Genomic DNA, 13,261 nt, shown 5'->3' on the forward strand with positions numbered 1-13,261 from the left:
CGTGTTACGCGATATCTCGAATACGCGGATTCGGAGACGCGGTTTTCTAAATTTGATAGTTCTTTTAGCAAATGGTACTGATTTGATTGATCAATTATCGAGACCAAAATAATTACCCTATTTGCCCAAAGTAATGGCTAAATTTTACACAGCATTCAAAAGATGAATAACGTATTTCGGAGACAGCCTGTATGTTTGTTTGTTTTATTTTTTTTACAACAAGTCGGCTGTCACGTTCGTTTACAACCGTGTTAAGACGGGTTCGGCATTCGTTCAAGTAGGTTTGAAAACCAGCAACGCATCGGACAAACAAACTCGCCTTTGGTTTTTCGTTTTTCTTTCTGGGAGAATAACAATACTAAACGCCGCTACCTCGTGTTTGTACAAATTAATAGAAAAAAGACCCACCGTTAGAAAATAATTTCTACACTCAATCAACCAAGTGTGCCTTATATCTTAGTCCCATGGCATCGCAGAAGAGTGACGAAAACTGCATGGATAGTTCCACCGAAATTAATATTCCTGCAGTACCAGCTGAAAACAACGATCAAAGTCGAAACGATCCAGAATGCTCAGACTTAGATGATCTTCTGACGGATAGTACTAGTTATTACAATAACGCTAAAAAATACTGGTCGAATGTGTCTCCCACGGTAGATGGGATGCTAGGCGGATTCGGCAGTATATCGTTCATCGATATTCGTGGCTCGGAACAGTTTCTAAAGCAGCTCTACAAACAAAAACCTGCTCCCGGACGCAAATGGGCCTTGGACTGTGGTGCCGGCATCGGTAGAATTAGCAAAAACCTACTTCTGCCATGGTTTGACCAAGTGGATCTGGTCGAGCAGGATGAGCACTTCTGCGAAACTGCTCGTAAGGAATTAGCAGACTTTACCTCAAAATTGGGAACCGTATTCAACTCAGGATTGCAAGACTTCATCCCGGAGGAAGGACGATACGATATAATCTGGGCACAGTGGGTACTGGGCCACCTGACGGATGAAGACGCGGTCCAATTTTTTGTTCGTTGTGCGAAAGGACTCGCCCGCGGAGGAATGATAGTGATAAAGGAAAATTTTACGACGAGCAATGTAGTAGACGTGGACCGAACCGATTCATCAGTTACAAGACCATTGTTACAGATGAAACAACTGCTAAAGCAAGGTAATATGCGCGTCGTCAAGGAGCAACGTCAAACAAGCTTTCCCAAAGAACTCTATCCCGTGTACATGTTGGCGCTAAGGCCTATAATAAAGAACTAAAATTTCCCGTGAACTCTGTCTTTAGATATCTTTTAGTGCTTTCTTTATATTTTGAATAATACGTTCTTTTTATTTCCCTATCCTTTGATGATAACTATAATTCCGTGCTTTACCCCAGTAAAACCAGCATCCAGAGAAACCCCTGAAAAAGCTTACAAACATCATGCACACTATTATCTTTATTTTGCTACACTGTTTCACTTGTTTTTTTTCATCATATCATCAGTTACTCTGCCAAACTCTCAAAGCAATTCACAACATTGCATGCATTGTGATCTTTAGAAAAATGACCTTGCATATGAGATAGGATTGAATTAATCTCCGGAAGGAAATCCAACTAGTATTCAGAAGGAGCATGTATCAAAAGTAGATGGTTAACATAAAATTCAAAGGTTCGTTGGTGCATTTTTAAGGTTAAAGGGAGGATTGAACGAGCCGACAAAGTTTCAATAGCATTCAGTTATGAATTCAAGGTTGATGTCCTAAGAAAAGTAATCACATTAAAATAGCGTATGTTGCCGTAATGCAAGATACCGTATCATAAACTAATTGCACCCAGTGAGCTAAAGTCTGGGGAGCTACACCTGCAACATCGTTCCTTCTATTCTTGAATGCTCATACCTTTAGTTAGTAGCTGATATCATGATTGTGAAGAATATCAGCACATATCGGTCAATTTTTAAAAGCCTTTGTTGCACTACATGTGACAGTTTTTATCCAGCCTTGGTGGTAAAGTGAGTCAACTACAACACTCCTTTCCAAAATCAATCAAAAATGTTTACTGTAATTTGACAGAAATACGCGTTCTATTCTCGGTGGATATAATTCACAATTCACAAAAAATAACAAAATTACACAATTGTTTACTATTTCTTCGAAAGTACAGCGGAAATCGCGCACACAATAGCTGAACGTATTTACAATGAAAACATCAAACACACAGAACATGGAGTAACACAAATGAACAAACAAAAAACATAATAATCTTTTTGCATTGTAAACATAACCGATACCAAATATTAGTAACTTAACAGTTAACTAAATCAAAACAAAGGGGTTTAACACTTTCCACAATACAAAGCCGACTGAAATCAACACCAATTAGAACTAAATATTAAGTAACTAACATAAATAGGTTTATATCCTAATCGGAATACAAACAACACGTATTACGTTTAGTGATTTGAACGAATTAGTTGTCCCAAAATTAAGAGATTAAGAAAAGAAACGTAAATTAACAATATTCCTAGGCACAGCTTTTCTTAATACCTTTCCAACATAACACAGTGGCGTCTTTTGCGTAATCTTACACTGCCATAGTTTACGATTTAGTTTCATTTTGATTAAATTGAATTGCGTATGATGTTTCGCTCATATTTTCTTCCAATACCAATCGACCGTTTTCTGCTTCCTTTCACACAGCTGTTTTGGCTTAACTTTGTTCGGCAATCTCTTACTGTGCAATACTTTTGCAAGATACCTTGTACAGTACCGTTCATTCCGTTTTTTTATATCCTTGTTTCGAGTATTTTCAAACCTTTTTTTCAGTGTCATATTACTAGTTTTGTGTAATGTTACAAGCGCGCGCGTGAGTGAAACTTTCCTGCAATCATCTTTCATCCGTCGTTTCGTGCAAACTAAACAAATTAATTGTGGGAAACTTGAGTCGATACTCCGACAGCTGGAGTACGTTCAGACACAGTAATACCACTTGAAGCACTAAAGCATAGCAAAGCGAAATCATCTATCATATTCTTAGATTGAGGGATTAAACGATGATCCGTTCTATGTTTTGATGATGGATGATGACGATGGTGATATCTAGATGAGTACTTCAGTTTCACCGTGGCGCAGTCTCTACTTTGGTATGAGACCGCGTGCTTTCGGGAACATATGGCCCGCTCCTGCACCGGTGCCTCCATGGCTGCTTGACGTAAGCGCCGACGTGGATACTTTCTTTACCGGTGCCGCCGAGTGCGCACCGAATGCAGGGGCCGCTGATTTGCCACGGTTGTATACCGAGGACCGGGCACGGCTAGTGCTACTACCACCAGCGGTCATTATTCCGCTGCCAATATGGACACTTCCAGTCGAGCCATTCACACCTGCCACGCTGCCAGTACTGCCGCCCATGATACCACTACTTCCGGCAGCACTACCTGTTGTAGCACTTGCTGCGTGTTCCTGCACGTTTCGCTTGGTGATCTGATCGAGACGCATCTTCATCATGCTCGCATAGTTTGACTGATCGGTGATGTCGATATCATCCTCGGTTTGCATTGCTTCTGCCAGGACCGCTTGCAATGAAGCCGACACTTTCGGATTCGAGTATTCGTAAGTTGTTCTGAGTGGCATGTCCAGCTCGTAGTCAAGTATGTTCTCTCCCTACAAAATACAAAAAATACAAAATATTGTTCATCTCTGGTTTTCATGACATTCCATAAGGATAGTTTTGTAGCGCGCACACACACACTTACCTTATAGCGGATTGCATCGCTAGACTTCGTTTTAATCATCTGCAGAGCATACTCACTCATCGGTCGTCTCCGGCTCGGATCAGCGACTGGGCGTGTCAGCATTTGGTGGTTGTTCAGCATCATGCTTCCATTAAGGAACCATTCTTCGGCCTCGTCGTCGTACTTGGCCTGCGTGTATAATCGTGACTTCACCTCAGCCGGTACAAAGTTGTCAATGATTAGCAACAAACGTTTCAGCTCCTTGATCAGCTCATTCTGTGTCATTTCCAGCTCACGCCTATCTCGGTTATGCTCATCGCGGGTGTCCTGTAGCTCCTGCTTCAGTGCCATACATTTGGCATAGCACTTCTTTAGCTTACGCGTCTTTAGTTCTACCTCCTGCTGGAGCGAGGTAAACGTTTCGCGAATTTCCATCGTAGATTCTTCTTGCAGTTCCAGCTGTTGCTGCATTTCGATTTCCCTCTTCTTTCGTTCCGCAATTTCAGACAGCTTTTTCTCCAACTCAAACTGCCGCTCGGTGTAAGTGTCCAAAATATTCTTGCCACCCTTGACTAGTTGCCCCTCTAGCTCTTGGAGCTTTGAGGCCAATGCTGCGGTTGCTTCGCGTTCCTTCATCAGCTCTTCTTTGGCTTTTGTGTCCAGCTCGTTGAAATCCTGCTCGTTCTCCTTCTCACAGTCTTCCTCCTCCTCGACCTCCGAGTCAGATTTCTCATCTGATTGCGTCAGGCTCGGTTCGCGCTTGACACGCGTCGCTTTCTTTTTAGCCTTCTTCTCCCTGTGTACCGTTCTTTCCCGCTTCTGCCTTTCGCTGATAAGCTTACGCAGTTCCGCTATCTCGTTCTGGTACTCGCGCAGCTTAGTATCCTGCGGGTCTTCGTTCTTCACCGGTTTGTTTTCGATCGTCTTGGCCCGATGAGCGTATCGTAGCGTGGTCAGCGTCTCGTTGTAATTGAACTCGGAGGGACCAATGTTCGCTATCATGATAGTCTTTGAATTGCCTCCCAGCGAATCCTGAAGCAAGCGCGTCAGCTTTGAGTCGCGGTACGGGACGTGGGGAGATTTTTCTGCCAGCGCCGAAATTACATTGCCCAGCGATGAGAGCGCCCGGTTGATTTTGCTTGCTTCCTTCAGCCGTTCCGCAGTTGCACCCGTCTTCGACTGCCGTTCACTGCCGGCCAGATCGATCAGATTCAGCTTGCCCACTTTGACTAGAGTCGACCCCGCTTCACACATTTCAATCTTAATCAGAAAAATCGCATGTGAACGGGAACTGTGCTCGTTCATGTTGGTGAACCCGACCGTACGGTTTTTGTTGCCCTGGTGCATCACGTGCAGCATGTCCTCGACGCTTTTGCACAGCACGGAGTGCAAGTTCGGGACCACGATACCGCCATCCCGCTCGCGCAGTTCCAGCGAGGAGGTTGAGTTCGGTTTTAACAGATCGCGCAATTCCTCCATGTAAATTTCCAAATACGAAACTGCCACCAGGAAGTTCATGTTCTGTGCGCGATTTATGTGTGCCCATACCTGCTCGAACGCCCGTGGTATGATACCCTTTTGCTCGGGATCGTTTTTGATGCCCTCCATCGTGTGCGTTTTGCCCGTGCCAGTCTGACCGTACGCAAAGACACACCCATTGAATCCTTCCATAACGGATGAAACCAGCGGACGTACCACTTCATCGTAGATCGTTTGCTGGGTAGAGCTAAAACGGGGTGTAAATCTTCTTTGTAAGGTTTGCAACGCGGATACTATAGGATACTATACTTACAGACAATCGTACACAGCATCGTACGTAAACATCTTTTTGTTTTCTCTCGAAGCTTCATTGCAGTTCAGGATTTCGATGACACCTCGACTAGGAAAAACGTCGACCACTTTTTGGAAGTTTCCAGTCAATTCCTTGTTGTTCAGCGGCCGGCATCGTACCACCACCTGGACACATTCATTTTTTGTGTTCTAGACAAATGCAGGAAGCAAAGCATAATAATTAGAACAATATATTTACACAACACGTTTGCATGAAATTAGCCAAAAATACGACTATCCATCACGTGAAATTGGCACCATCGGTTACGTTGCGTTTTAGTGCGTCTCGCATAAGCATTTCGACACTTTCGATTTTAATAGCTTTTAGTCACACTTCGATTCACCACGACGGTGCCTCTCTTTCGCTCCACTATGTTGCTCACGGGCTCAGGAGGCCCCCTTATAGGACCCCTGTATGTTCGTTTCAAAAACACACCTTCTGCGGGATGGAGGCGTGCATGATTAATCTAGCCCACCTGGACTAGACGGTTCAATAAACAGAATGGAATTGTGCAACAGTTCCCCGTTTCCTGTTCTTCTATGCCCGAAATCATACAAAGCGAGCAGACAGTGACGCAGAGATTACACACCCACCCCAACGCACATCTCGGAGCGATTTTGAATGAATGCAATAAAACAACTCCAACAACCAAGCGATCTCCAAATGCAAACGATGATGCCATACCACCCCTTTCAAGGAAACATGGACGGTTCAAGGAAAAACATCCATACTTTCACAACTAATGCTTTCAACCTACCGATAGGTTACTTCTGGTTTTGATGGTACGATCCATTGTAATTTCTTAATATTGCACCCAAATTGAAACAAAAGCACCTGAATTTTTCACCCACAACTCTGCTTTTCACATGGAATGGCCCATTCTGTGATGGAAAAGATTTGTTTGCGTTATCGATTAGCAACGAAAAGTTATTTGTCTGCTCCTTGTATGTTCCTACGTACACATTCACAACAATGCACACAGAGCTGTACACTGTCCGTAATTTACGCACACCACCAGAAAACGGTACTGTCAAACTTCGGCAGCAATCGAGAAACGTCAAATACTGCATAGATCGGACTGGTATAATATCCACCAAATTAATTAGACCAATTCAAAATTGCAATAATAACGGTTTAAGCTTGGTTTGCGATCGGTGTTCATAGTTCATTCATCAAAATAATGGAGATGTTAAAGATGATGGTGGATATTGCTTATGATAATTAAATGATCAAATGAAGTTTTCACACTTATTGTCCAGGATAAATGTTACTGTAAGTCCACAACCTGGCCAAAAGATGAAGAACAAATTAGATTTTAAAAACAATAAAAATAAGTTATAAATATTACGGGTGTGAGTAAACACTTATATTCATCTGCATAATTATATGCTCATAATAAAAAATGTTAAAAAAATAACAAAAATATCTTTTTAATTTATCAATCATTCGGGGGTTTTCTACAAAAAGTTAGCTTTATTGCAGTATTAATTTTTTTATCCTCGCAGACTTAGTCTGTCAGGAAATAGAAGTAGAGATATATAGCAATAAATTAAACAATGTATCTAATTTTGTCCCATTGGCGGTCCCGTGGTAAGTCGTCCATTCGCACGATTTAACATTATGTTGGTTCAAATCTCATATGAACCATAGACCAATAATCCTCGCTGACGTTAACAGCTGATCTGTGAAAGTGTCGTGAATTTTATTGAAGAGAACAAGTAAACGTTAGGTAAAACAAAAAACTGAAAGCAGATTTTTTCTTTTAGGTGTGTACAGGTATGTGAAATGATATCATTCACTCGTTTTTCTAACAGTTTACTTTGAGTCATTCGATTAATCAATCGCTATTTTAATTAAATTAATTTAATTAAATTTAATTAAATGCTATTTTAATTAATAACTATAGGTTTAACAACTGCTCACGAACAAAAATAAGATTCGAAAATATCTCTAGGCAGTAGATAGCTACACAAAAAAGCTGCACTTGGATATCGAAGCAAATATTCGCTACGATTGCATTAGGCCTTCCACCGGTTAATCCGTTCTTAGATAATCGACATTCTACTGTAGTTTTTTTTTATACGGAAAATTATACGCTGTTGTAAAATACCTAACGCAATATACAAAGAATAATTCTTGTATACACCTAACTACTTGGGTTTGTACAATAATACAATAATAATACAAATAAAAACACATTGGTATTTCAACAATCCTTTTGGATAATATCGATTCACCACGCCTCATTTGCGTCGGTCTCGTGGTACAGTCGTCAATACGCACGGCTTTACAACATGCCCGTCATTGGTTCAAGTCGCGAGTGGATCATCATGCCCCCCACATGTAGGACTGATGATCATCCTGCTAAAGGGTAATCAATAAGTCACTGAAAACCATGCCCACTGGTGGTAAAGGCAAGGTCTACCGACACCAGATGTTGTGCTAAAGAAGAGAAGAGAAGAGAGAGAGGAATCTGCCTTCTCAGCTATTTCTGCTACATATTAAACTCATCCGTCTGCGTACACCTATCAAGACGCTGATCATCTGAATGTACAATGACGTTATATCAAATCACTAAACATCTTATCGCGTCTATGCTTCGATTCCCAAGTTGGTTCTTCTATCTACGCGTCGTACATCCTGTATTTCAATTTAAACTTGGATGTTAACAATCAATTTTCCTCCCCTATTTACCTATCCTTATGCACCAATCATCGCCAACTATCCCCAAAACAAATGGTTCAGGGATATCACGCAGGAAAATCATCGATAATAATAATAATTAAAAACTATTCACAGGTACAATAAAAACGAAATCAAATCGACACTATCAAAACAATCGTAAATATTTGTTGGCGACGGTTGTACAAACAAAGTCATTGCTAACCACATTTGCTTCGTTCAAACAAAGCAACTTATACAAACAAAGTAAAACAAAATCCTCTAGAACACGATCGAGGAAGCTAACGCGTAATTTTCTAATTAATACACAATCATATAATATTTATTTTTTTATACAGCTATGATGATTCATTGTTTCATTTGAAGAGTATGCGAAAATACTCTATGTTTTAATAATTATATTTTCTTTTTCAGGAAGCACGGCTTTGCCTTATTGCGACCGTACCTTTCAAATTAAAAAAAACCCCTTTTATTATAGTGTAGTAAAATTCTTTTTTTATGTTTTTTAGGATGAAGGATCCAAAGATTGCCGTAGGATAAAGCCGATGGAATAGTTGGAATAGTTGAACTTCCATCTATTGTGCTCTGATTCTTTTTCCAATGAAATCAACTTTGATGTGTTGATTTCATTGGAAAACGAATCAGAGCACAAACAATGAAAAAAACATTTTATTTTTATACAGTTAATTAAAGTACTTTCTGAATAAAATGTTACGCACATAAAAAAAATCATCTTAATATAGTGCATTCGTATCACGATGCGCTATTCATGATTTACAACGTATGATCATGTCCCCTGCGGTACTGCGACACTGCGACCAACTATAAGTGTACCAAATAAATAAATAAAAAAACCATTAGTGATTAAACAGTTACATCGCAGCTGGAAATTTTGAATGACGTGCTCAGCTAAAAGATTCTTCGTTTTGAGAATAATTTACCCTATTTGGAAAGCCCCTTAGAAAGATGACAAATCAACGATCGGTGCAATTGTCTCAAACATATCAATCATTTAGAATGCATCCATCTACTCAGTTGTGTGTATGAGTGTGCAGGCGAGGAGGGGGGTGGGGTTGTGTGTATGTGCATGAACGACATTCTTCTACGAGCTTTACTACCGGCGTCAAACCCATGAACACGCGAGGTAAATTGTGAGCGTAAAAAATACTACTACAATAGATCAGATCGGAAGCCTCACAGATATGGATGGAAAATCGACACGACCGGGAGCATAATATAAATAAGGCTCTGTGTAAGGACGGCAGTATAGCAGCGGTGGTGGAACGGTAAAGAACGATCTGCTATTTTTCGATCGCAGCGCTCAAAAGTGCACTTCACAGTTGAAGTCTTGGTGTGAAACAGTTGTTATTTGCGACACATATTGTGATAATTAAGCGAATTTTCATAGATTGTTATAACTATGGTGATGGAAAAGGTGAGTTGGTGAATGGTGTGATGTGGCATATGGACTACTCAGTATTAATAATGGTAGAGGTGGGAGATGAAAACATCTCTTCGGTCTGACCTCGATCGTTAAAAGGAGTGCAATCAATTTCGTCATCGGCTACATAATCGATTGAAAGTCGGATTTCATCATTCGACGGTTAGAGGATGTGGCAAACTTTGATTAGTATAGTATGAGGAGTGGAACGTACCTTCGTGTTTAACAATTCACATCGTCAAATTACTTGATCTGCGATAGTGTTCTGCATTACTTTACTGCACGTGTTTCATGAACTGTTATCAAGCGGTATTTGGCGGTAGTGGATATAAACAGCTAGAAATCTAAAGGACAAGAAGCGAGAGTGATGATTTGTTTCAGTTTATTTCCCTGGTCTGGACTATTGTTGAATTTCATTTACACGACCGTTAAACTTTATAGTTAAAATTCAACCAATGAATGCATTTTAGTTTGCATGATTTATCATAAGTTGGCTTTTGGTACTCAATAGCAATGCTTATGTTTGAATGTCGTTTTGGGAGCGTTCAAAACTACTGTATTATCAAAAAACTATGTCTATTGATAGTTTACTCTGTAAATAGGGCATACTTAACATAACACTGCTTTTACGATTACACGTAATTGATAACAGTTGTCGAGTGAGTAGGTAAAAGTCTTTCATTTATTTTATTTAAAATTGTATTACGGTTTTTACTGCTAGGTTTTTTTTATTAAATTATTTTAATATAGTATGGTAATATTTTTGTACGTTTCACGCTATGTGCGACGTGTCTTAGCGACTGACGTACGTTCCCAATTATGTAAACTTATATTTGACATGGTATCATGATATCGTCTAGTTAACAAATCCGTTTCGTTAATACAATTGGCGTCAGCCATCCTGTAAGAAGACAGTTTTGCACAGAAACACAGTACGATGACACATTTGTTATCTATTCTTCAGTTTTCGAGAGCCTTCGCGGTGGAACGACTTAAGCGTTTGAATTCCCTTTTCAGTACAAAATTCATTAGCTAAGGATCAAGTTTAGGATTTCCTTTGTAATAGATAACGAAAGGCGTTGTTATCGCAACTGTTGTGTCTGTTCGATAAATTTCGTTTTTTTTTTTTTGTTTAGCGTTGCACATGCATTTCTTTACACATCCCCGATGATTCTGCCTTGCGTGTGGTCGAACCATTCAAGTCTTGCCTGAATGAGGTTTCGGAAAGATGGGGTACCGATTTCCACAGCACTAACAGCTGCTTATCAGCAAATCCGGTTATGCTACCTGAAACATAGCAACAGAGGCAATGCTCGTGCCGCTGGATTGTTAGTCCGGAACCGATAACCTAAGACGCAGTGTTTAATGAAGGATCGGTTAATATTTTTTTGGTGAACATTGCCCTTTACTGGAGCATGAGCGATGGTACTGTTACTATCCATTCATGACGATTCTACGCTAGCACGTTACTGTACTTTGTGCAGTACAGGCCCCTGTTGCTCGAATCTTCGCATCCAGTGAGGAATCCATCGCATGGCTTTCACTTATCAGCTTCAGTGTTATGTGCTACTAAGCGAATGATTAAGGAAGTGAGCTGCACGCATCCGCACGGGCACCCACCGCACAATGAGAGCACACGTCATGTAGGCTAATAGCTGAAGCACTCTGACCTGCGCATTGATCGTGCACTGGACCTTGAAAAGCGAAGAATACGGAACAAAACTTGTAGGTCAAGCATCCACAGATGTCGTTCAAATACAACACACAGCAAACACCGCAATTACATGGACTTCTTGAATCAGGGGGAAACGCCTCTATCCTTTCCCATTTCTTCCTCTTATTGTTTGATAATTTGTTAGCGACATTAAAACTGGTTTAATCTACTTTCGAAACACAGGTTATCAGTAACCAAGAAACCTATCAACCTGTTTTCAGTTAAATTTAATTACATTATCTTTTTTTTGTTATTTCATCTTACCCAGACCAAACGGACCTTTTGCGTTATCGGAGCGGGCACCGCTGGGCTTTGTGCTGCGCGGCATGCATTGCAAGCAGGTGGAATTGTTACCGTGTTTGAGATGGGCAAACAGCTCGGCGGAACCTGGGTGTTTAATGAGGCAACGGGCAAAAACGAATACGGTATCGACGTGCACTCGAGTATGTACAAAGGATTGAAAACTAATCTGCCGAAGGAGATCATGGGCTATCCGGACTTTCCCATACCGGAACAAGAAAGTTCTTACATCCCGGCGGAGGATATGTTAACCTTCTTTCAGCAATTTGCCGAATCGTATGGAATTTTGGAGCACATTCGCTTCAGCCACTACGTAGTGCGGGTGAAGCCGACGATTGATGAGAAAGGATGGGAAGTGATTGTACGCGACTGTCCGAACGATCAGCTGCTGACGCTAACGTTCGATTACGTGCTCGTGTGTAATGGACACTACCATACGCCTAATTTACCAAAGTATCCCGGTATGAGCGTATTCCGGGGCAAACAGATGCACAGTCACGATTATCGCAGCAACGAACCATTTGAAGGTATAGAAACGTGTACAAAGGCTCAAAATAGTTCATTCAAAATTCATCTTTCTATATATTACAGGTGAAACAGTTCTCGTTATCGGAGCGGGCCCGTCAGGAATGGATATGGCATACGAGATCTCTAAGAAAGCGATCCGTGTTACTTTGAGCCACCATTTGAAGGATAAGCCCCAAACGGTGTTTCCGAGCAATGTGACATTGAAGCCGGACGTAACAAGGCTTACCGAAACCGGCGTTGAATACGCTGACGGTACCAGTGAAGACTTTAGTGTCATCTGCTACAGCACCGGTTACAAGTACACCTTCCCATTCTTAAGCGTCGATTGTGGCATCACGGTTGAGGAAAACTACGTGCAGCCGCTGTACAAGCACTGCATTAACATCCGCTACCCTACGATGGCATTCATTGGACTTCCATTCTACGTGTGCGCGGCGCAGATGATGGACTTGCAGGCACGGTTTTGTCTTAAATTTTTCAGCGGTGCCAAAACTCTACCCACCCAGGAGGAGATGAGTGCCGATACGGCTGCTGAGATGGAAGAACGTTGGAAGCGCGGTTTGAAGAAACGGCAAGCACATATGATGGGCCCGGTAGAGGATCGTTACTACGATGATCTAGCGCAGACTGCTGAAATCGACCCGATCAAGCCAGTGATCAAGAAGCTCCATAAGATCAGTGCGATGCGTTACTCGGAAGATTTGGTGAATTTCCGAAACGATAAATTTCGGTTAGTAGACGATGAAACGTTTGTGAAGGTTAACTAGAGCGGTTGGTGGGTAAAAAAAGGTAAACTAGGGCGACCTATTGATGAAAACACAATGTTAGAGATAATGTGATTTATTATAGAATAAGATACCAGCAAACAATCAGTACATCTTAGGTGGAGAGGGACGTAATAGAAAAACACGAACCAAATATAGCATTATTTTAGCTCTAAAATCAACAGTTGTTTACTCTACCGTTCCGAAACACAAACTTGGCAAATGTAATATAATAGAGCTAGATATAGAGACAACTAACTTAAATTAAACTTCTAGAAGCTTA

At 41.1% G+C, this 13,261-nt stretch overlaps 3 protein-coding genes across 4 annotated transcripts; 2 read left to right on the forward strand and 1 right to left on the reverse strand.

Annotated features, from left to right (window-relative positions):
• Window positions 1–263: 263 nt before the first annotated feature.
• On the forward strand, window positions 264–1,282 carry LOC120903712 (N-terminal Xaa-Pro-Lys N-methyltransferase 1). The gene has a single exon (XM_040313309.1). It carries the CDS (start codon window positions 465–467, stop codon window positions 1,260–1,262), a length of 798 nt encoding a protein of 265 aa, XP_040169243.1. The 5' UTR covers window positions 264–464; the 3' UTR covers window positions 1,263–1,282.
• A 144-nt stretch (window positions 1,283–1,426) lies between these two features.
• On the reverse strand, window positions 1,427–6,522 carry LOC120903693 (kinesin-like protein Klp68D). Of its 2 annotated transcripts, none has more exons than XM_040313272.1 (4): window positions 6,307–6,522; window positions 5,511–5,698; window positions 3,740–5,444; window positions 1,427–3,647 (listed from the first exon to the last, which is right to left on the reverse strand). In XM_040313272.1, exons 1-4 carry the CDS (start codon window positions 6,340–6,342, stop codon window positions 3,120–3,122), a joined length of 2,457 nt encoding a protein of 818 aa, XP_040169206.1. In that variant the 5' UTR covers window positions 6,343–6,522; the 3' UTR covers window positions 1,427–3,119. The 2 variants fall into 2 exon arrangements, with proteins under 2 accessions (XP_040169206.1, XP_040169207.1); XM_040313273.1 differs by lacking the exon at window positions 6,307–6,522 and adding an exon at window positions 5,985–6,140.
• Window positions 6,523–9,482: 2,960 nt separating this feature from the next.
• Window positions 9,483–13,160, forward strand: LOC120903702 (senecionine N-oxygenase). The gene is made up of 3 exons (XM_040313290.1): window positions 9,483–9,666; window positions 11,655–12,213; window positions 12,278–13,160. Exons 1-3 carry the CDS (start codon window positions 9,652–9,654, stop codon window positions 12,979–12,981), a joined length of 1,278 nt encoding a protein of 425 aa, XP_040169224.1. The 5' UTR covers window positions 9,483–9,651; the 3' UTR covers window positions 12,982–13,160.
• Window positions 13,161–13,261: the final 101 nt, after the last annotated feature.

Source organism: Anopheles arabiensis, chromosome 3 (genome assembly GCF_016920715.1).
Source record: "Anopheles arabiensis isolate DONGOLA chromosome 3, AaraD3, whole genome shotgun sequence".
Lineage (NCBI taxonomy): Eukaryota > Metazoa > Arthropoda > Insecta > Diptera > Culicidae > Anopheles > Anopheles arabiensis.